The sequence below is a fragment of the Equus caballus genome, chromosome 6 (genome assembly GCF_041296265.1).
Source record: "Equus caballus isolate H_3958 breed thoroughbred chromosome 6, TB-T2T, whole genome shotgun sequence".
Taxonomy (NCBI): Eukaryota; Metazoa; Chordata; class Mammalia; order Perissodactyla; family Equidae; genus Equus; species Equus caballus.
The window spans coordinates 25,224,763-25,248,711 of NC_091689.1; the positions used below are offsets into that span (position 1 = coordinate 25,224,763).

General features: G+C 48.6%; 1 protein-coding gene across 7 annotated transcripts in view; it reads right to left on the minus strand.

Annotated features, from left to right (window-relative positions):
• The window catches only part of HDAC4 (histone deacetylase 4), a 327,295-nt gene that overhangs the window by 262,225 nt on the left and 41,121 nt on the right, over positions 1-23,949 (minus strand). For 6 of the 7 annotated variants that reach the window (XM_023642723.2, XM_070269641.1, XM_023642722.2 and 3 more), the window contains exon 2: positions 23,276-23,512. In XM_023642723.2, the coding sequence (XP_023498491.1) occupies positions 23,276-23,297 (22 nt within the window). In that variant the 5' untranslated portion in view covers positions 23,298-23,512. Of the gene's footprint in view, positions 1-19,560; positions 19,701-23,275; positions 23,513-23,949 lie in introns of those variants that run through there. The other variant, XM_070269642.1, reaches the window with a different exon arrangement.

Genomic DNA, 23,949 nt, shown 5'->3' on the forward strand with positions numbered 1-23,949 from the left:
GGGTGACTGGACGAGCAAAATGGGGTAGATGCACGCGATGAAATGCTATTTAGCCTTAAAAAGGAATACGTACTGATATATACTACAACATGGATGAATCTTGAAAATATTGTGCCAAGTGAAATAAGCCAGACACAAAAGGACAAATATTGTATGATTCCACCTGTATGAGACACCTAGAGCAGACACCGTCATAGAGACAGAAAGCAGACGAGAGGTGAGCGGGGCTGGGGGAGGGCAGAGAGGAGTTCCTGTCTACTGGAGACAGAGTTTGAGAAGATGAAAAAGTGCTGGGAATAGAGAGCGGTCGTGACTGCACAACATTGTGAAAGAACTTAATGCCACCAAACTGCACACTCAAAAAAGGTGAAATTGGTTAATTTTATGTTATTCATATTTTACCACAACAAAGAAAGAAGTGTGGAGAACAAAGACATTCACCAACAAGTTGGTAAATAGACTGAAATAACACCCAAGTGTCAAAAGAGAAAAAGGAACTGCTTCATTAACTGTTGTGGAATCACCTTCAAGACACAAATGAAGACAGCCAGGGGCTGGAAGAAGCAGCCGCTGGCGGCACGATTTTAAAACCCGGATGATCTACTCAAGTTCCGGGCCTTTCTCGTGGGCGTCCCAGCAAAGCTACTCCTCTCCCTCCCCAAAGCACCACACCCACAACACCTGAGGACTCCCAACGGCGACGTGGGGCAGGTGAGCGGTCCACATGCCACCCCCGACCACAAAGAAGATGCTCCCAGCCGTGTTCCTAAAGAGCAGCTTGACACAAACCCACAGACTCCACCTTCTCCAGCCCTGCGAGCTCAAGGCACAAGACACAAAGAGCAAGGCAGACCACATCACTCACTAGGGGTTCCTAGCAATCTGCACCTGTTTCTGGAAAATACCACGCTTTGACTATTGACTATAACGATTAACTAACGGCCTTCCTGAACAAACGTTTCAGAATCTCTGATATGCAGCGCCCCAAGGAAGCCAAGGAGCTGGGGCTCAGATAGGCCACCCGGGGCCTGGCTCCGCCCTCACCAGCCAGCCGGTTTCTTCGAACCCATAGCTTAGCCTCAGTGTCCCCCCATCCCACTTAGATGACTTGATGGCATAAATGAGACAAGCTCAGGCTTCATAAGCATCCCCTTCCTCCCGAGGGGCCGGGGGACACAGCAGAGAAGTGGCGTGGCCCTGCCTCCTGCAGTAGAGGACACACTGGGGTCAGACACTTGCTCTCCCAGCCGCTCAGTCGTGTCCCGCTCTCAGGGGGCAGGACGCGGCTCTTTGCTGTGCAACTGGAACAGGGCAGTCTCTTCTCAATTTTATACAAAGTTCACATTCAGGACACCTTGGATTTGTTTTTCACTGAGGGATCTCCCTTAGAATCACGGTCATTGCCACGGCTTGTGCGCACAGGCAGAAAATGAGCAGAAACTGAAGACTCTGAAATCAGATGATCAGCTCAGCTCCAGGGCCGAGAGTGGACGGGGTCTTGGGGCTGCGGCTCTATCTAAGGGACGTTCTGCAGGGAACTATGCCTGGTTCACAGGACGGGATTCAGAACACGAGGCCCTGACACACCTCCCTAAAGTTTGCCTGTGCCCTGGAGCAAGCCTAGGGACCCACTGGCCAAGCTCAAGGGCATGGCCAAATCCCCCCCAGTTCCTGACGCTCCTGCTTCCACTAGCTCGCATGCATTCCTTCTCCTGAAGGCCGATGCAGGCCTACCCCGGGCCCCGTGCACAAGGCCCTCGCTACGCGTCCCTCAGCATCTGCCAGCTGCTGCCTTCTGGGACTGTCGTCTCACGTGCCCGTTAGGAATGCAGCTCCTTGAAGACATCCTGGAAGCCACAACTTTGGCATCATCCACCTCTAGCAGCTCAGTTACCATTTGCCAACTGCCCGAACCACCCAAGAAAAAGCTAGAGGCCCAAATTCTTTCTCCTAAGCAACCCCAGAGAAGCCTGGACATAGGGACATTTTACTCCCTTTCGTCGGGAGCATGCTAACTAGTAAACTGAGGCCTGTGAGGAGAGCAATTCATTTGTCTCTGGCTCTTCTGATGACACAGGCAGAGCACTGGAGGGCACCTCAGATGAAAAGCTTCCACAAAAGACAAAAAAAAAGATGAGGACAAATTCAACCCAGGGGCTCTGAAGATCTCAAACGCTGATGAAAAAGCCTTAGAAAGAGTTCTACAGAATGTCACAGGAAGCCTTGGGGTCCTGATGCAGGAGAGGGCCACGCTGTATGACCCCTGGGCTTCCCAGAGGGTGAAATGACGTTCTGAAACCTCACACGCAGGGGCCTTTCTAAACTGTTACAGAAGACCCACTGGAAGGAGGAAAATGGTCCCGATGGTGAAGACATCGTATCACTAAGATGAGGAACTGGGAGGAAGAAACAGAAACACTCCAGTAAACAAATCCCATCTGTGCCCAGCAGCCTCCCCCGACGACAGAACGTGCATTTGCCAAGCTGGGCGCCCTCTGGGAAAGAGCTTTGTCACAGACAGAAAGGCGCTCGGCTCCTTTATCTCCAGCTGCCCATCCTGGAGCTCCGAGGGCGGCCAGCGCTGGCCGAGTGTCAGGAGCGGTGGAGCTGGGCTTGGTGTTTATGTCTGATCCAGACAACGGAGGGTTTATGACGATTTACTGACGCAAGAGCTCCCCGACACCGCATGCCAGAAATTAATCAGGGGAGGAGGAATTCTTTTTAAGAAACCACTTGGCGGCCGCTGCCCTGCCTGAAAGGCTGACAGTGTAAGCTGAGCTCTTCCTCCAGGCCCCAGGCCGCCAGGGAGCAGCAGCACACCCAGGACTCACAGGCCACAGGGTCAAGCTCAAGCAGAGCACTCGGGCAGGGAAACCAAGGGCCCCCGAACAGGGTGGGGAGTCCTGCTGCACGGTCGGCCCTGCCCACTGCCAGCCGCACCTCCCCAACAGAAGCCAGGGCCGTGCACCCGCCCTCGCCAGGCCCAGGCCACTCCAGAAGGCCTCGTTCTGATGGTCCGAGTGGACCACTGCCAACTCTGATTGGAATGATGGGTGCCCGGATCTTTGTCATCTGTCAGTAAAATCCCTTTCTCCAGAGTTGGTTTTTAAAGTTTACAATCACTACACCAAAGGAAAATAGCTAAAATACACAAGTTTGCTCCTGGTCCCTTGTCTCGGTACAGCAGGGCCTCCCGGTGGGGCTGGGCAACATGCCCAGGAGGGCAGGGGAGCAACGCCGCCCCGGCTCCTCTCCGGCCGGGCTCCACTCCTCTGTGCCGCCTGGGCCCTGGGAGCAGCCGCAGGTGGGACCATTTAGGCCAGACGGGCAGGTGGCTCTCAGTGGGGGGAGGGAGACTGACATGTGCAAACACCCTTGCTGGAATCGGCTTTGAGAAATGATCCCAGAGTCATTCTGAAGTTCCAAACACTGAAGGACACAGGGTATTTATATTTATCAAAAAGGGCATGAGTCTGACAAGGTTGACCGACCTGAAGCTTGCCAGGCGCTCTGGCCCTGGGCTTCGGATGGTTCTAGGTTCCCGTGATGATGACAGCAGCTGCCGTCCTGGGCACAATCAGGCACTGGGCGACATGCCTGCCTCATTTAATCCTCAGGATGACCCTATAAGGTGGGGCCTCTTGTGTCCTCATTTTTCAGAGAAGGAAGCCAGCCCAGAGGGAGGGTCCCTGGTCAGGCAGGGAGGAGCTGGGGTCTGAGCCCAAGCTGTCCATGTCCAGAGGCTGCATGTGGAGAGCAAAGGGGAGAACAGGAGGGACCCTGTGAGTGGTCCCGAGTGGCCCAAGCACTGCAGCCGAGTAGGCCCAACTCCTGTGCCCCCGACTGTCACCCGCATACCTTCCGCTTCACCTCCTCATACCCTCCTCACTTCCAGCTGTGAGGAGGACACTGAGAAGGGGCAATGGCAGCTACGAAACGGGTGCTCCTCCCCAGCCAAGATCTGCTGGAGTGGCCTCCTCTGACCCAAAAGGAACACGCACAGCTACGCCTCCAACACACACTACAGCCCTGTAGCGCTGCCGACGGGGACGCTGCCTCCGCCAGGCCTAACACAATGCGCCAGCTACTGCAGGAGTGCCCCTACGCCATGACGTCACTGGGGACGCACTCGCCACCCTGGATGCTGGTGACGCAGCAACGGAGGCGGGCCTGGCACTGACTTTGGCACCTCCCAGACCACCGGCGAGAGCTTGGTTGTGGGGCCGCTGTCACCTGGACCAAGGCACCCGAGAGACCATGGGGAGGGAGGGGGCCAGAGCCCATGCTCAGAAGGACAGGGACCCCAAGCCACGAGAGGAGCCGCTGAGCATGAGCAACCACAGCAAGTGGCAGCCGCAGATTCTGCCCTCTGCACAGGGACCACTGGAGACCCCGATCAGCTACCTGGAAACCCCAGTGCCCACCTGGCATCCAGGGCTGCAGGAGGCAACAGGGAGAGGTGCAGCCAGGAATGCCACCAGCCCTGGCCCTCCCTGCGAGCACGCTCTCCCCCTGCTCTAATAGTCTGCTCTCCATCACCAAGGAAACAGACCGCCATGAAGCCTGAGGAGTGGCAAAGGCCACCCGCCGCCCTGTCAGCCAACCTTCACGCTGTATTTGTTTTGTTATCTGTAAGGAGGACCAGCATTCCGGAAAAACAAAATAACGGTTTTAGTGCAAAGCTGAGATGATCGTAAAGCCTCGCCTCCTGCGGGGATAAAAATGCTGGCTTCCTTAAAAGGAAGCAATCTGTAATCCAATTTGAAAATAAAATTGTATTTATCCTTAAATGATTTAAATTAGCAATTATATGAATAAAATGCACTTCCAAATATAATAGACCAGACATGGTATTTATAACTGAACCATATTATATGAAGTGCATGGGCTACAAAAAGGAAAAGGTGAATTTTACTGTGGGAAAATAGTTCCCACCCACAGCCTCCCTGATGAAGAGCGGCTGCCTTGCACTCCCACCCCAGGTACGAAAATCCCTAGAACGTTTATTTGCTGACCTATGGCTTACTTCCAACCTTTCGGCCTTGGCTGCCTCATGCAAGTGAGGATCATGGAATCTGAGTCGGAAGGAACTAAGATATCATTTAATTTAGCCCCCTGGCTCAGCGAGTGACAAAAATGAGGCCAAGAGAGACCATAGGTCGCATATGAGCTCCGCCCTGCCCAGTGGGGAAACCAAAGACTCTACAGTCATGACCTTAATGGCATGAAAAGCAATGTCCTACAAATTATGTCTCAAGCTAAATCTGGAATAAATTCTTCATTCATGTTGGGGGAAGAAAAGGAAACTTGGTAAAAACCAAGGGAGAGGGAGGGAGGGAGGGAGTGAGGGCAGCAGACAGGCGCTCAGCAAGTGCGCCGCAGCCAGATCTGAGCGATGTGACCGTTTACAAGGTGCGACATAAATCACCTCATAAAATATCTGAATAAAAGTGCTATGAGAGCAGCTCAAGGCAGCAGATACATTTCAGTCCTCTTTAAATTACGTCCGGCAGTTATTCCCCTGCAACGGAAAGATCAGTGCAAGCTGTCCAGCCACCCTGGGAAATCTTAACCAAGAATGAACATGGACGCGGACAACACACTGAAATTACACATCTCCATCATAAGACTGAGAGCTCGATACCAGGCAATGACAGGGAAACCTCGCCTTCTACTTTGGCTACAGCAAACTAGTTCATATCAGGCTAACCCTTGAGCCAAGGACAAGAGGACTGGTTAACACATAAAATACATGTATGCATGACAGAAGCCCTGGCATCAGAGAGGTACTGGGGCAGCCAGGACCTGAGGGGCCAAAATACGAGAGAGAAAGAAAGCAAGAAGGGGGCTTACTTTGAGCTCATTTCTCCCCGAGGGGCACCTGCTGAGATACAAGCCTCTGCCTGGAGGTTGAGGCGCTGACCCTGGGGGAGGAAGAGGGTCAGCGCCTGCCAAGGCGAGGGGTCCATGTGAACACCCAGCTCACAGTTGAGAGGCCACTGCACTGGGAGGAAGGAGCAAACTGACTTAACCGACATACATGGAATCGACAAATCGTAACTAACATAGTCCCTTCAAGTATACACAAAACATACGCAAAAGACAACACAAGGATAAAGCAAAACTCAAAGAATTTTGAAAAACTGAAATTACATACAAGTAAATTCAGTGACCATAGTGAAATTAAACTAGATATCCATAACCAAAGCAAAATACTAAAAAATTCACAAATGATAGAAATAAAGAAATACTCTTTTAAATAACCCATGTGTCAAAGAAGAAATCAGATATTAGATATTATTCTAAACTGAATTATAATGAAAAATGATATTAAAAACACACTCCAGCTAAAGCTATATATAGGTGGAAATTAGTAGTCTTAAGTGCATATATTACAAAAGAAGAAAGTTTAAAAAAAATTCAATGATCTAAATATTTATTTCAAAAGAGCAAAGTAAAGCCAAAGAATAAAATGAAATAATAGCAGTAAGAGTAGAAATTGACTTTCTAAAACTCTAATAAAGATAAGTAAATTAAACATGGTTGTTTAAAAATATTAATAAAATTATCCTAGCAACTCTAATGAAGAAAAAAAGAGAAAGAACAAATAAACAATATAAAGAATGAGGGGCCGGCCAATCATGGGAATAGAAAAAGAGGACAACCTCATCACATTTTAAGAGGTCAGCATAACTTTAATAACAAACCTGACGGGGGCCAGTCAGGTGGCACAGTGGTTAAGTTTGCACACTCCGCTTTGGGGGCCCGGAGTTCATGGGTTTGGATCCCGGGTGCAGACCTACACACTGCTCATCAAGCCATGCTGTGGCACTGTCCCATATATAAAATGGAGGAAGGCTGGCACAGATGTTAGCTCAGGGACAATCTTCCTCATTAAAAAAAAAAACTAACAAGGATATTTCAAGAAAAAAAAAAAATCACAGGTCAATCTTAGATGAAAAAATTTAAACCAAATATAATCAAACAAATCCAGCAGTATATAAGAAACAAGATATTTTAAAATCAAGTTGGAATAATCAAAAATTGAGTCAAAAATCAATCATGAAATTTTAACCCATGAGTCAAATAAAGGAGAAAAATCATACGATTAATAGAAGCAGAAAAAAATCTAATACATTAAGTTGAACCAAATGAAAGTGCCATTGTGTAGACTGAAAAAGATCACCCATCTGCAACATCACATGGTCCAACCTAATATTTTAACACCGGTTTTCCCAAGAAAAACTCAGCAAACTAAGAACAGAACTGCGTTAACCTGATAGACCCTATTTACACAAAGCCTATAGCAAATTTCATACACAGCCAGGAAATGTTGAAAACCTCTCCCTTGACATTCAAACAAGACACAGACGTCCACCACCGTCAATTCTGTTAAACATCTGATTGAAGGTCCTAGACAAGGCGACAAAGCAAGGAAAAGACATAAAAGGTTTAAAAATTAGCAAAGAATAAAGTATTCACTATCCAATTCAAAAAAAACCCTAAAGAATCTAAGATAAACCAGTATAATAATAAGCAAACTCTGCAAGCTGTCTATAGACATGGTCACTATATAAAAATTAATTAGATTTCTAAATACAAACACACAAGTGAAAGAAAGAGATTTTAAAAACAGAATGGCATCAAAAAAAAAATACCTTGAAGTAAATCTATCATAAGAAACAAAAGACCTCTACATTGAAAACTACAAAATGTGATTGAAGAAATTAAAGACCCAAATGAATAGAAAGATATGTTCATGGATTGGAAGACTTGAAACAAATTGATTTATATGCAAGTCAATGCACTCCAAAAAGAGATTCCAGTAGATATTCTGTTGAAACTGAAAAGCTGATTTTAAAATTCATATGAAGGAGTTGGCCCCACGGCTGAGTGGTTAAGTTCGCGTGCTCTGCTTCAGTGGCCCAGGGTTTGGCTGGTTCGGATCCTGGGCGCAGACCTAGCACCGCTCATCAAGCCATGATGAGGCGGCATCCCATGTCGCAGAACTAGAAGGACCCACAACTAGAATATACAACTATGCACTGGGGGGCTTTGGAGAAAAGAAGGAAAAAAAAGAAGATTGGCAACAGATGTTAGCTCAGGTGCCAATATTAAGGAAAGTATTCACTATCCAATTCAAAAAAAACCCAAAAGAATCTAAGATAAACCAGTATAATAATAAGCAAACTCTGTGAAAATGCAAAAGGTAAGAAGAACCAAGACAACCTTTAAAATGATCAAAAGTTTGAGAAGCCACATTACTAGGCACTGTGACTAATTATAAAGCTACAGTTAGTTAAAATGGGGTTACACTGTTGCACAGAGAGACAAGTAGACCAATGGACTAGGATGCACTCCGGAGAGAGACGCACGTATACACAGACACCTGACTAATGACAAGGTGACACTGAAGAGCAGTGGAAAGGATGAATGTTTTTAATAAACACTGTTGTGCCAACTGAATATCCAAATGGGAAAAGTAACCCTCAATTACTACCTCACACTGTATTTTTAAAAAAAATCAATTCCAGGTGGACCATAGGTCTCAATGCGAGTGGGTAAAACAATGAAGCTCCTAGAAAATAACAGAGTATCTCCATGGCCTTCAAGCAGGAATAAATAACAGCCAATAAGTTGGACTATGTTAAAATTAAGAACATCTGTTCATCAAAAAGCATCATTAATAAACTGAAGCGGCAACCCACAGACTGGAGGAAATAGCGAAGGAAACAGTAGCCAACAAAGGACTCATCCCTCGTCTATAAATATTGCCTACAGATCAGTGAGGAAGACAGAGACAAGCCCACTTTTTAAACGAGCAGAAGACTTAAACAGCCACTTCACCAAGAGGACATCTGCCTGCTCAGTCCATATATGCAAAGATGCTCAACATCTTCAGTGATCAGGAAAATACAAGATAAACCACAGTGGCTGAAATGAGAAAGAGTAACAGTCCGAAGCACTGGCGAGGGCGGAGCCAGCGGATCTCTCATAGCTCAGAGCACAGATGGATACAGTCAATCAGAAAAACCGAGGGGTACACACACACCTTATCAAAGGAAATGCATACTGATGAGGACCGACAGACGTACACAAGAATGTCACAGCAGCATTATATGTAACAACCTCAAACCACGAACCACCCACATGTCGCTGACAATTGAACAGATAAGTAAACTGTGCCATGCTCATGCAATGAAATATTACACACCCATGGAAATGAACAAAAGGCTCTAAGCCACAATGTCAGTAAGTCTCACAAACACACTGAGTGAAAGAAGCCAGGCAAAAAGAGTAAATATTTTATGATCACATTTATAGAAGGTCAAAAACAGGAAAAATGAATCCAAGTTGTTAGAAGCTAGAAAAGCAATTGCCGGGGGCAGGGGGAGGATGGGGCCGGGACTGAGGGACACACGTAGGGGCTTCTGGGGGCTGGAATACTCCATTTCTTGATGTGCGCGGCAGTTACAGGTGTTTCCTTGGCTGAGATTCCATCAAGCTGAGGACTTACGGTGTGTGTGCCCTCTGGACACCTGTTACACACCCATAACAAGTTCACGGTGGAACGGGGCGCTCAGGGCAGCACGGTCTACAGCAGCGGCAGTGGAAAGGCTGCAAACAAACTCACTACCCACCATGGGACTTGCTCAATGAATGGCATCACATCCACACACAGCCGTGAAAAAGAAGAAGGCTGTTCTTCCACTGATTCAGAATAATCCCCAAGGGAAAAATGTACAAGTTAGGAGCCCCAGTATCTACGAGTGTACCAGCGTTCACGCCCAGAGAGTGAGCGAGAGAGAATGTCTACAAATCTCCTTTATTTTGTAGCTCAAGTTTCATCAACAGACTTTACTAAAAATGGAGCAGACAGTACAGAGGGTTCCCATATACCCCACTAACAACAACCTGCACCGGGCTCCCTTTAGTAACATCTCACGTTACTCTGGCCCATTAGTCACAACTAACGAACCAACACTGACATATTATTACTAACTAAAGTCCATACTTCATCCGGATCTCCACGGATTCCCCTGATGTCTTTTTTCCACCCAGGATCCCACATGGCATTTACTCATCACGTCTCCTTAGGCTCCTCCTGGCTGCGGCAGTCTCCCAGACTCCCCTTGTTTTTATGGCCCTGACAGTACTGAGGGGACCTGGCAGGTAAATAGAGAACACGCCTCTACTGGAATCTGATCTCTTTCTCATGGCGAGACTGGGGTTCTAGGTTAGGGGGAGGAAGATCAAGTGAGCAAAGGGCTGTCCTCACCAGGACAATAAACGCCCGGGCTCCAGGAAGGCTGAGCGTGCACGGTGCCCTTGCCTAACACCAGCACCGCCACTGCCCGCCCAGGGCCCTCCCGCGCCTCCTGTCTCACCGACACAAGCTCCATCTGCGGAAAACAGTTACCTCTTTTCTAACTGGAAGAAATCAGCATTCAGGAGAGTAAACAAACTGAGGCCTACAATGGGCAGACGAGGGGAAAAAAATCAAATGCTTCCATCTTCATCACACATCGTGGTGATTAGCAACCAAGTCAGATGGCCGCTGCTGGGTCTGACATTTTGTGGCTCCTCCTTTCCTCTGAGCTCCCAACTTGCTTCCAAGGAGGAGGATGAATTCACAGCACATCCTCATAGCAGCCCAGAGCCAACGTCTGCTCCCAAACATACGGCGACAGAGGAGACAGGATGCACCCCAGTGGCCCTGGCCATGCGTGACGAAGCTTTCCAGGAAAGGCGCGAGCCCAGCAGGACAACTGCTTCAGCTGAGGGCTCAGACCCGGCCCCGGCGGAATAAATAGCAGCTTGGACCCAGCCCAGGCTCGGGACAAGTGACAAATAATGAGAACAAGGAATGCTGGCTTGTTTTTGTGCACTGCTATCTCTGCAGGGGGGAAAGAAAAAGAAAAAGGGAGGGAACGTCTCAGATTTCTACTCCCAGGGGCTAGTCTTAGAGAAAGAACCAGAGATGGGTCTGAGCCAGGTTGAGCATGCAGAATGACGTTCCCCGGGACACAATGATGGCCTTGGAGTAGGGCGCAGCTCAGCCTCACCCACCAGCCAGGTGGGCAGGCTGCTCACAGAGAAGAGGCCTGTACCAAGGATGAGCAGAGAGAAACCTCAGCTATCAGCTGGGGGCTCCAGGCCACCACCTGCATCTGTCTTATCTCAGTTCCCAAACCAATTGCTCCTCCACCTCCCAGCATGCCTCCCTACAACCCAAAGCTAGTGCATCCTGGAGGCCTGCCTGGCTGCCTCTCCCTCACCTCCCCACCTCCCCCTGCACGCTGGGCAGCGCAGCCTCTCCCACCACGCTCTCCTCTCACCCAAGCATGGCCGCCGCCCCCACTTACCCATGTTCAAGCAGTATCTGAAACGTCTTCATCATGACACCTTTTCCAACCTCTGCAGAGCACACCGAATTCCATGTGATTCTCGAAACTGACCCTCAGCTGCCCCCTCCGACTGGTGTGACCATCAAACCTCATGGAGTCACTAACTCACATGCTGCTAGAGAGCAATGTCACATTCAAGTTCAAAGTTTGTTCGTGTTTGCTTTTCAAATCCAAAACTAGAATTTGACGTTTAAACTTGACATATCACTATATAAGACATGAGAAAATAAGTTCATACTATATTTCTTGGGTAGTTTCCTAAATCTGCTGCAGTTGTCATGGGATTTCCATGGATTTTGATGGATATACTTTGGAACTGACAGAGACCACTGTATTCAATGAGATTCTGAGCTCAGTCAATCCAGAAGATTTCATAAGCATCCCAGGCAAAAGGGAGATACAGCCACGGAGAGCATTTCAGAAGCCCCTGGTGGAAGGTTCTGGAGCAGGATTCTCGTGTCACGCGGGGCACAGCCCAGAGCCTTGCAGCTCTTGCCCCAAGTTAAGTCTACAGGAGCTTAGTTTCAGCTTCCCAGTGGTAGTTTTGTTTCCAGCAAGAACATGCTTGTAAATTGACTTGAAAGGGATCTAAAAAAACTGTGAAGGCATAGGAAACCCGTATTTAACAAAAACTTGTGAAAACTATGTATTTAGTTTACATAAAACCAGAGTATATAGAACCTGGCTTTATAAAAAACAACGGTAAAGATGTTCTCTTGACAAGTGATTTTAACCAGCGTCTTGCAATGAATACAGGAACTCATACACTGAGCCACCTGCCCACTCTTGTCCAGGTGAACAATGGCTGCCGTCTTGGATCCAAATCCCTCCAGGTGAGGACGAGTGTGACCAGCCGTGCTGGCCAGGCCTGGGGTACACTGGACGTCTACCTACTATCCGCTGTCAAAGGCTCTGGGTTTTGACTGTAAATTCAGGGTCATCCTGCCCAGAACTCTACTCCCCAGGGCCCCAGTGAAGGTCTTTGGGAGAGAAGCCCCGCGATCGCCTGTCTGCCCAACCACCGACTCCATCGTGCTGCACGCACAAGCACCGGCCCGAGGGCCAAAATCAAGTCGGTAGGTGTGCTTCTGAAGGGCCAGGGGCTGGTACTAGGAATGCGGCCCCACCGTTAGGGGGCAGACAGGGCAAGAAAGCCCTCAGCAGTGACGCACGCTCAGCACACAGAGGCCAATGGACGCAGCTGCCTCCGCCCAGTGGCCACCCGGCCCCTCCCCCGGCCCATCCCCAGGGGAAGCCCAAATGTTTCAGAACTGGAAACTGCGGGGAAATGCTAAAATAGTGTTCTCTCAGGCAATTTAAACAACTTGAGAAACTCCCAAATTGCTCTTTCCTTCTCATAGATAGTACTAATGCTTGAAATAATGTCCCTCAGCCGAGCTCCAGAGCAGACTCATCCCATAGGGTCACACAGAATCCCCCAAAATCCACGAGGAAGGCGCTAAAAACAACCTCTCCGGGGGCCGGCCCAGTGGCCAAGAGGTTAAGTTTGCACACTCCGCTTCAGTGGCCCAGGGTTCGCAGGTTCAGATCTGAGGCGCAGACCTACACACCACTCATCAAGCCACATTGTGGTGGCATTCCACAGGCAAAGCAGAGGAAGATGGGCATGGATGTTAGCTCAGCAACAATATTCCTCAGGCAAAAAGAGGAGGATTGGCAACAGATGTTAGCTCAAGGCAAATCTTCCTCACCAAAAGCAAACAAACAAACAAAAAGCCACCATCTCCTCAGGGACTACAATTGTTGAGGCCACATCCATGCAAATCGGTCCAGCAAACCCACTCATAACAGGATCTGTGCAACGTCAGAAGACGTGAGAACAGTGACAAAGGCAAAGAAACATCCCTCCCCATGGTGCTCAGGCATCAAGTCCTATGACCTCATGGAGAGTTCAGGAAAACTCAGCCAAAAACTGAGAAAGTGACCTCTACATCCAGGCCAGGGCCACTAGGCCATGTGAGTTTTACCCTCAACACAAGTGCTGGCCAGCTGAGCATGGAGGTACCAAGTTGGGACACCAGGAGGCTGGAAACCTAAACAGGGAACAAGCAAGGGTAGGGTCCCCTGCCAGATGTCCTCCACTCTAACACACCCTGGGGCTGGGACGGTCTCTGCAGACGGCCAGGGAACACGGTCTCCCAGCTCAGGACAGTTGCTAGTCACCTGCCAGGTGCTGCTGCTCCCCTGCCTCCAAGGAGCCCCCAGCCCTTCTGTGAACCACTGCTGTGCCCAGCAGGCCACAGAGAGGCTGACCTGTGCCACTCACCTGCTAGTGTTGACACAGCCCCACCCGACTTTCCACACCACTCCGAGAAATAACATTTTACAAAACGCTGCCTACGACTGGGGAATAACAGAAGGGAACCAAATCATGGAAAGATGTAAAAGCCCATGGACAATCTGACTGTTCTCAGAGGGCACGGAGGCCCCGACGTGGATGGCCTAACCGAACTCCCAGCCTGCAGCTCAGATCCCAGCTGGTGCATTTCCTAAAGGCTGGGCTGCTTGGGGCGGGGAATACTGCACTGGGGACTCGGCACGTCCTCCATCCACATGGAATTCAGATTTATCTCTGCATCCCTCCAGCCATCAAATGCCTTCACCCTTTATCTTCCCCTTGTAGCTGATGCAAGTGAAGACAAACTCCTCCTCTCAAAAGTCTTCAAGGATACTGACATCAAAACGCATATTTAGAAAAGAACCACCTTCCAAGATTGAAGCATTGCCTGCAAAGACGCAAGGCTCCCCACCATGCAGACCCCACTGATGCGCTGACGGCCTCCGGTCTAGAGCAGGCACCCTGCTACCCCTTTCCTGATGCAGAAGACCAAGGACAGGGAGCCTGCCGGAGACGAGGGCCACTGAAGATCTGGTTCCCTCTTTAGCAACCACACCCTAGTCCTTGTCACTCAGAAAACTGGGCCCACTGCCAGTTAACCAGTGACTGCAGACACCCATCACATGCCTCCAAGGGGGATCCCGATCCCACCATCACCACCATCGCCACCAATGACTCGATTTTCAACATATGAGAAGTATCTGGCCCTACAGAAAATAGCTTCCTCATTTCTCGCTTCTGCTAACACTTCCCAATGACAATCTCTGCTTCTCATGCCTCTACTTTCTCCTAGCACCTTCTCAAGTTTTCTAAAAACTCCTTATCTAAGGGCACGTAAGAAAGAAATCAATGAACCCTGCCCCGCTCCCTTCCCCCATCCTTCCAGTGAGACCACAGTCCAGCAGCCAGTGCTCTGGAGCCGTCCACGGGTGAGCAGGAACACAAAGTGGACACCGCAGGTGCGCGGGCAAGCACAGCGCTGGGCTGTGGGCTTTGCAAGCACATAAGAATGGCAAGCATGTCTGCAGCCCGTACGTCAGACCGAGGCGGGGAGACGGGGCTTTAGGGATCCGTCCATCAGCCCTGGATGTGAAGTAAATCAACGTGGATGTGAAGAGGGGGAGCCTCGAGAATTCCGCCACACTGTTCCATCCTGGAGGAATTCCACTAAACACACCATTACTGTAACAGACGTGAACAGGTCAGAAAGGGCGCCCTGCCCAACGTCTAGAAAACCCAAGTGTGCTAAGGACAACCCATGGGATCCTCTGTCACTCCAACAGCATTTCACAAATCCTACTGAATCAACAAGTCAAGGAGAGACACGGTTCCAACAGATGTCCAACTTCTACAAAGGACTTCCTAGGAAAATTCATCTATATTTAAAAAGGAATAAACTTGGGTATGAATGCAAACAAATCAAAATTGAATCCGTACCTCTTCAAATGTATGGTGCTCTCTTGGCTTCAGCACCTAACAACCGGATCGTAAGGAGCAATCTTCTCAAAAATAGCCTGAGTTTAAAGCTTAAAAAAATAAACAAATTGCCACCAATCACACAAGCTCCTTCAGCGGAAGGCTCTGAAGATGACGGCTTCACCACTACAACCCTCAACATGAAACGTGTACACGGAGTCAAAGAGCTCAGCTAAAACTTAGGAGAATGTACTTATACGCAGAAGTCAAATTCCCCCAATTGGGGACCACAAAATAAGTAGCATCAAGATGCTTAAACCAATTTTACATAATTCTTTACAAATGCTATTTCAAATGGAACAAAGATAAATAGATAAAAGAAAGTGCTTTTAAATCAGCCTTATCACTATCTTTAAAAGTATACAGTAACAGTAAAAGTTAGAAAATGGTTGTTAAGTTGCACACTGTGTTTCACATTAAAATCTCAAACGCTCTAAAGTTGCGTTTCAGCATGGAACGTTCCAGTTCTGAGTTAGATCATCGCATTCAGGTAATAGCAATGGCAACACTGGGCAGAGGAGGAGGAGGAGAGGATAAGAGCTGAGGGTGACATGGAGCTTGAAGTCCAACAAGACGAAGGCCGCCATCGAACATCTGGGCTCATGGCCCCAGCAAACGGCTGAGAGCCGCGAACCCCAGGCGGTCCTCCAGGGAAGCGGCCCCCCCCTGCCGCCACACCCAGGCCGCGCTCCTAAAGACCAGGCTCCAGGCCACCAGTGCCCGGTCCGTGAGAGGCAGAATTTATCTGTTCTATTTCTATTTGCTTGGTAGGAAGCAGGAAGAAGGGAGAGGCAAATATGAAAATAACACGATAAGGTTTCTTTTCATCATCCATTGCTTATCATGCCTTCCTAAAGGCCAGTATTCCCAATATCTTACTGATTAAGTGGCTAAAAACAAACCAATTTAAAAACAAAAAGCCAGATATAATTCTACAAAGTTTACAGTTATTTGCCTCATTTGATTTTTTTAATCATTATAATTTTCCTAAAAGTGTCTATTTTTTATCATGTTCTCATGAAATAAGCAAACAAAAGGTTCTTAAGTGGAAGAAAAATGAAAAGTTTCAACCAAAATCTCCCAAAATAACCTGGTATGCCGGTCACCCAGTCAGCTCTTTCCGTCCCAGCTTTCTAAGGACCGGCAGAGAGCAGTTCAGAAGAAGTTCAGAAATATACTCAAGACACATAGGAAGCTGCACGAAAGCCAAGAATTTCAACCACAGCAAAACTACGCTCATTTAAATGACAGGACACACAGCACGTGTCCCAGGAGAGGGCACAGTGTGAGGGAGGGGACAGGGGACACGAGACCCAAAATCCCTTCTCCACTCCTCCAGGGTCTTGGGACTGAGAGGGAAATGGGATAGCGTCAACCCAGGGAGCAGCAGCGCCCCCTGCTCCAGACCCACATGCCCGCCGCCCATCTCTCCGCTCCCAGTCTCCTTCCTCCGCCGTGCCAGGCACTTACTCCAGGGTCCTGGGCTCAGCCCTCCATTCCCCACCTAGGCAGACAAGCTCCTGACCTGCTTTCTGGACTCAGGTCACAAGTCCTGACCTCACATATCCCTTCCAGGGGGCCTCCACGCCCGCCTGCCCATACCCTCTTACCACATGAACCACACTGTACTGAGGGGCCTGTTGTCTCTGCCTGGCCTGGTCTGGCAGCTCCACGCAAGTCAGCAGGATCAATTCCTAAGTGGGTCCAGTGCCCTGCACCTTCCCAGCAGAGGGACACACATCTCTCAAGGGCAGATGACCAACTCTGGTTCTAGGTTGGCCTCTGATTCGCTGCCCGACCTTAGGCTCAGCACGTGACAGCAATAAACATTGGTTTCGCCATCTATAAAACGGGAACAATGCTGTTCGAGCTCACTTCACAGGGTTATCACGCAAAAGAAAGGAAATAACTAAAACACAATTCAGAACCAAGTCTTAATGCCTCCTGGCCACCTGACAGCCCAGCAGGGTTTGACTTGGAGTCAGCGAGTAACCAGTGTGGATTTATTACTATTGTGAGTTTTACACATCTCCGGTGCCAGAGAGCCCCACAAGGCCCAGCGTCTGGAGGCGGCTGCACATCTGCCCACCTCCGACCTGCCCCCTCGCCGGGCGCCTCAATCACAGCTTTTCTCTCCCACCACCGAGCTGCACTCAATGGCTCCTAATGACTCTCATACCAGGTTTTCCATGTCAAATACATACCAGGAGTTCATTCTTAAATTTCAATATCATTAATCATCCAACATTCAGCATCTCGGAACTCAGAAATTTGCATTTCCACAATGGTGGCTTTGAAAAAAAGGACATAAATGCAAATGTTCCACAAACTGTATAAGAATTTTCAGAGATTGCCAAAACAAACCATCAATGCTCCATTGACAGTGAATTTTCTGAGCTCTTCATAACGAGTGAGTATCCGTGATTTTTTAAAGGACAAAACACAATTTGAGAATTTAAAAAAAAAAAAGTAGGTTGAAAAAGAAGTCGTTATGTCTCCATGATTTCCAGAACAAACCTTGTCTGATTGAGATCTCAGATAATGATGGCATGGAGGATCCGGTACGGTGACAATTCAAGAGCTGCGAATGCTCCTGTGCCAGGCGCCCGGAGAAGGCCTGCGGGCACGCGCTACAGAAGAAGACACACAGGGGTATTTTTGAAACCCTTCCTTTAGAAAGCAGAGCAAGCAGCACCAGAGGCTTGCAAGCTTCCCCCATCCCAACACTATTCTGAAGAACCGAGGCGTTTCCATCTGCCCTCTCTCAAATACCTGCATGTGGCATGGCGTTAAGGAACAGTTTACTCTCGCCAAGTCCTGAGGCCTGAGCCTCAGTCCCCTCTGCCCAGAACTCCCCCAGGTCCGCCAGCCACTGGGGACTCTCATGCCTTCACAGAAAGGTCACGAAGAAGCTCTTCTCCAGCTGTCGCCAGCTGCTCCCCGTCTTCTGATGGGCGTCAACTCAGACCCTGTCTCCTTGCCTAAGCTCCCAGGACTCCTGCCAGCCGGCTGCACCTGCTGCCTTGCACACCACTCATACTGGGCCTCCCCGGGCCTGGGCCTCCCCAGGCCTCACTCAAGGCCACTCTGCTCCCCAGCTCTCCACTTGCCTCGTAGGGCCCGGGGCCTCACTCAGAGTCCACCATCAGCCTGTCCCCAGCAGCTCAGAATTTTCTTTATGTTAACTGCAGGTCCTCAAAACTCATTTCCTCTCCTTAAAACTTTGCAATATTCCTGAAACATTCAATCATTGCAAAGCATGATTTAAATGAGATAAAAATGTTTCTTTCTGAGATAATTTCTATATCAAAATATAATAACCTTGGAGGCCAAGCTGGTTGAAATAAACAGACTCAAGATCAAAGAAAGGAAGACTGGAGCACGAAGATGAAGCAGCCCGACTCCCAGCTCGGCCCAGCCACAGGGCAGAGCCTTCTCCCGGGAGACGCACAGGCTGAAAACTGGACGAGGGTCTGAGGAGATCAAACTGTGTCGAAACTCACAAATCACTAAGTTATTGTCGGCACAGACTTTCTAGCTGCTTTTATGTGGATGGGGTATTTCAGACTTGACAGAATATTAAGAATCGGAGAATGGTCCAAATTCAAACACTGATCTTACATATACAAGTTTCCCTCAACACAGTTACTCTGTTTTTAACTAAACACTATACACACGCCTCTGACCAAGATGCAGGAGAGATAGGACACTTGAAATACTCGATTCCAGTCCAGCTCGACCAGTTTTCCACCAAGAGCATGGTCCGGATGCCCACACATGGGTCCTAGAGACTTCATCATGGAGCTCCTGAAGATTTACAACGTGTCTCATCAGGACTTTAGACAGAAACGTTACTGCAAGGAAGGTAAACTGCACTGGTGGGGTGAGTGGTGTTAAAAAGGCGACCGAGGGGCCAGCCCCGTGGCCAAGTGGGTGAGTTCACGCGCTCCACTTCGGCGGCCCAGGGTTTCACCGGTTCAGATCCTGGGCACGGACATGGTACCGCTCATGAGGCCACGCTGAGGCGGCGTCCCACATGCCACAGCTAGAAGGACACACAACTAAAATATACAACTATGTACTGGGGGGATTTGGGGAGAAAAAGCAGGGAAAAACAAGGCGACTGAGTGACAGTGTCTGGTTTTCTTGTAAGCCATCCAAGTTACCAATATCCTAGGCACACCTGAACCACAAAGCAAGACTGCAGGCCATTCTGGGAGGGAGACGAGGGAGGGAGGGGAGAAAGAGCCCTTGCTTGTCCTGCTAGCAGGCCCCCAAGCGAGTCCACGCTCCCTCAGTCTTGAGCCCGGAACTCACCTTCAAAGCAGAGCCCTGTGTCCTGATAAACCCATCGTGACCTGTCTCAGCACAGCCCGAACAGGAAAAGGTCTGGAGAGCCAGATCAGGCAAGAAGTCTAACACTGCAGAACCTCTTCTCATTCTTCTTACTATCAAAGAAGAGTTCTTCTAGGCTAAATCAATTCAGGCCCTTTCCCCGGGCCACTCACATCATTAAAAATAGTTATTCAGAGCAATAAAAGCCCAACAGTTAAGAGCTTTTACGTCAGAGGACAGGGCCTGGCTCTGGCAAAGTTGAGAAGGAACAGCAATAAAATCATAATGCATACCTCACCCAACACCAGAGCGAGTTTAAAGAAAAGCAGAGGAGAGAAAAACTATGCACATCAAATAAAAAGGTCATTTTACCATCAAGGCAAAGCCAGATTGCACTGCAAGGGTGAGGGGAGGGGCCAACGGCCGCTGGAGTCTACCTGGGCCAGACAGGGCTGAGGCAGCGAGTGAGGGCCACACAGGCGCAGGGCACAGCAGGGCCCCGTGCCAGGCGGGCGGGCGGGCTGGGGAAGAAGGCAGGAGAGGGAGGGAGGGCATGCAGCCAGGAGTGCCTGAGGACTGCACATCAAGTGATACTGACACAGAAACAGGACTCGCTCCTTGGGTTGAAGAAAAGAGACAAAGAACACCTAGAAACTTCCCTTCAAAACAGCAAACTGAATAATTGAGGATTATTTCTCTTCCTCCCCAAAATCTACTAAAATGACAAAATATAAACAAAAATATGAAAGGATTTATAACAATGTTAGACAGCAGGAAAATATCAAAGGACAAGAAACTTGGAGGAATTTCCTAGAAAATATAAATCCCATGGGATCAAAGTGATGGGAAAACAATCTTAGTGAGCAGTCCATCACCCCAGGCAGGGGACAGCCTCAAAAATGAGGGAGCAAACAGATTCATAGCTCAGTCCAACTCCCGGCCCGAAACACTGCAGAGAGGAAGTGCTGGGGCAGCTGGTGGGGCAACAGGGCTGTGTGCTGATCCGGGCAGTGGCAGGCACCCTGCTGCAGCTCTGGGAGGAAGGGTAGACCCCTTAAGGAGACCTGAGCACTCGAGAGAAGTGGGAGGGCCCAGTGAGCCTCACGACCCTAGCACACCATAACAGACATCCACAAACAGAAGAGAAGGGAAGATGCTCAGGCCAGGAAGGAAGCCCGGCCCTCACCAGCTCCATCTCATCCGCAGTCTCTGACCCACTGAGAGGCACAGAGACAGCAGGGGAGCGGGTGGCAACAACACACACACAACCTGACAGGACAGCCACTGCAATAAACATCAATGGACGAATTCCCCACGTAAGAGGCAAAGACTCTTGGGAGGAAAAAAGCAAAACCCGGCTCTCTGCTGTCCACAGAGATAAGCCTCAAAGAAAAGGCCTGGGAGGTGAAGATAAGTGGATTTGTTTGTTTGATAAATGCTTCTTAGCCAAAAGAAACCAAGGGCAGAAGTACTTTTAGGAGACATGATAAATTTCTGGGCAAAGAAGCCTTAAACAAAAAGAAACACATTGTATTCTATGAAGAGACCTGGGCTACCAAGAGATAGTCATTAATTTTTAAGCACTGAAAATCACACTGAAATATATAAAGCCAAAAATGGTCAATAATGCAAAAAGAGTATTATAAATTATAATCAAAATTTCACATTTTCCCAGAAATCAAGCAGACCAAAAAAAAAAAAAAGAGTAAAGCTACAGTGATTTAAATAACGCAATTGAGTTAATATGTATAGATAAAATAACAGATAAAGAACACATACATATACTCCTATACAGAAGTATATAATGTATATGAATTAGAGAACTTTACATACAGCATTGATGTATACATACAGACTTCTTTAGACCAAAAAAAGAAACAAAAAGGGAAAAAAAGAGCATCCTTTCTCCTCAAATGCCTGGGTGGCAGGTACAAAATCTGATTATGTCTATACCAGGTCAAACAAAAATGTGCATCCCCATTTATACAGTAATGTGAATCCAAACAATAATTTTCCCCTAGCATGCTGACATAGTGGTGGTGCGGACGAAGAAAAATATGCATCCTCATAAACTGTAATTAAGCAGATAAGTTGAGACAGAGTTTCCGGAGCAATCTGACAGTAAACCTAACGTTTTAAATGCACATGCCCAACGACCTAGCAATTCTACTTCTGGGAATTGATCCAACAGAGATACTTATAGAAGTGTATGTGCAAAATGTATGCACAGTAATTGTCTGATGCCAATTTGGGGCTATAAATAGGGCCGCACTATAAATAGTGCTGCAACCACAGAAATAGCCATCTACAAGCTATGGAAAAGAGAAAGTCAGATTGATATCCATACTAACATCAAAAGATGCTCATAATGCATTAAAATGTGAAAAATAAAACACAGAACCCACACATGGAATGATTACTCTCTATTAAACGTTTACACACACACCCCCATACGTTCAGGCACAGGAAAAAGGCAGGCTGCCAGCTCCACAGCGGCCCCTCCGAGTGGGAGGGAGAGAGCTGGGCACCATTCAATCCTGACTTTACATGCTTCGATCCAGACCCCTTAATTTTGTTTTACAATGACCATATATCATTTCTTTATATCAATCAATAAGTCAGCAATTTAAATCAATAAAGCCTTTATATCTAAATACAACCAAGGGTCCTGCTTTCCAGAGCCTGCAGATAACTCCAATCCAGGCCAAGGGGAGGTGTGAGAACATTCTGGGGAAGTCCCAAAAGAGAGACCCAGATCCTCAGCCTCAGCCTCCACTCTGAGCCGAACCCGGAGTCGCCGGGGTCTCTTGGATGTCTAGCATTTGTCCGGGGGCCGCAACCTGCCCTCTCACACAAACTCAGGACAGACCTACTATCTAAGTGTCCCCAAAGGCCTCGCTGCACTGGAAGCAGATGCCGGCTGGGCAGAGCACTGCACAAGTCCCGCAAGAGGCTGAGAGCTGTCAAGAGGCCAAGGCAGGACTCAGGCTTCCATCGGGTGTGTGCACTGTGACTCTGCCAGGGGAGAAAGAGACATCCTAAATACATGTGCCCATAACACGCTTCTGAAGCTAAGAGCCAGACAAAGGTGGTTTCAATCCTGTTTGGCTACGTGTTAGCTCTGTGACCTTAGACAAGTCACATCCTCCCTCCAGCTCTGAGACCGCTGCGGCAGCGTGAAGACAAAGTGCTTGTAAAATGCTTAGCACAGCACCTAACGAGGAGCACTCAATCCCAGGAGCCATTCCTGAGGCCACCCCGAGGGGCACGACCTCTGTGCTTCTCAGACTCAGCCCAGAGGCCCGGTTACAGGAGCAATGCTGTCCCCCCGAGACCCCAGAACCAAAGAAACTGGATAAGACATTCACTCTCCAAATTTCAAATTGACCTTTAAACATGACCCCACTAAGGCGCAATGCTTTTCTCCTGGCATCAAAGAAACGTGTGTGCCACGCAAGTCGGCCTGCAGAGCAAGGCCAGAGACTTCACCCCATATCCCCGCAACGCCTTTATCAGTGGTCCTTTCACTGAGAGGAAGCACAAACGACCTTCTTTGCACTTGGTGCTGTCATAAACCAACAGTGGCCATTATTAAGAAAAGCAAAAGTCCAAAATCCGGCAAGCAAGCCGCGGGCACGGCGCCCCCATTTCCGTGGAGCAGAGCGCGCTGTCTGCCGGGACAAGGGCCGGGCCTTACCTGGATGGCTTTGGGAGCTCATGCTAGCAGCTCACTCCTTCAAGCGGTTCAAAATGGCTCAAAATTTCCACGTAAACAAGCTCCAAAGTTCCACCAACACATGCAAGTACCGCCACGGCAGGCTTGGACCACAGCCACAGAAGCTCCGAGCCTCGCTGACCACGTCTCGCAGGCCACGTGATCCCACAGGAGGGCAGGGTCTCCCACCAGGTCTCAGGAAGGAGGTGACCTGTGGGGCTAGAGAAAGAAGAGAGGCTTCCATGAGGATGCAGGGCTCTTGTCCGGACAGCAACATCCAGCTAAGGAAACTGATTTAGTGTTTTTCTCTCTTGTTTTGACCATGGATTGGTGAAACAGTTCATATGGAATAGTTTCTACCCATACAAACCACTTGGAATCTGTTAGCAAATATGTGTATTTACTACGTGTAAAATACATATTATGTGTAAAATGGTGTCTGTAGAGTAGAGTTTCTCAGTCTCGGGACTAATCGACAGAAAGTGTTTTAAAAGAAAAATCAGGTTAAGCCCACTCCTGCCACACGTTTTTTCATTTCGGCACACTCCCATCCAGCCTGTATCCACAAACATTTGTGACACAGTTGCAATCACAAAATTTAAGTCTGACTTCAGCTTCCCTCACTTAACACACCTTAAATGTTTCCCCATGTTTCC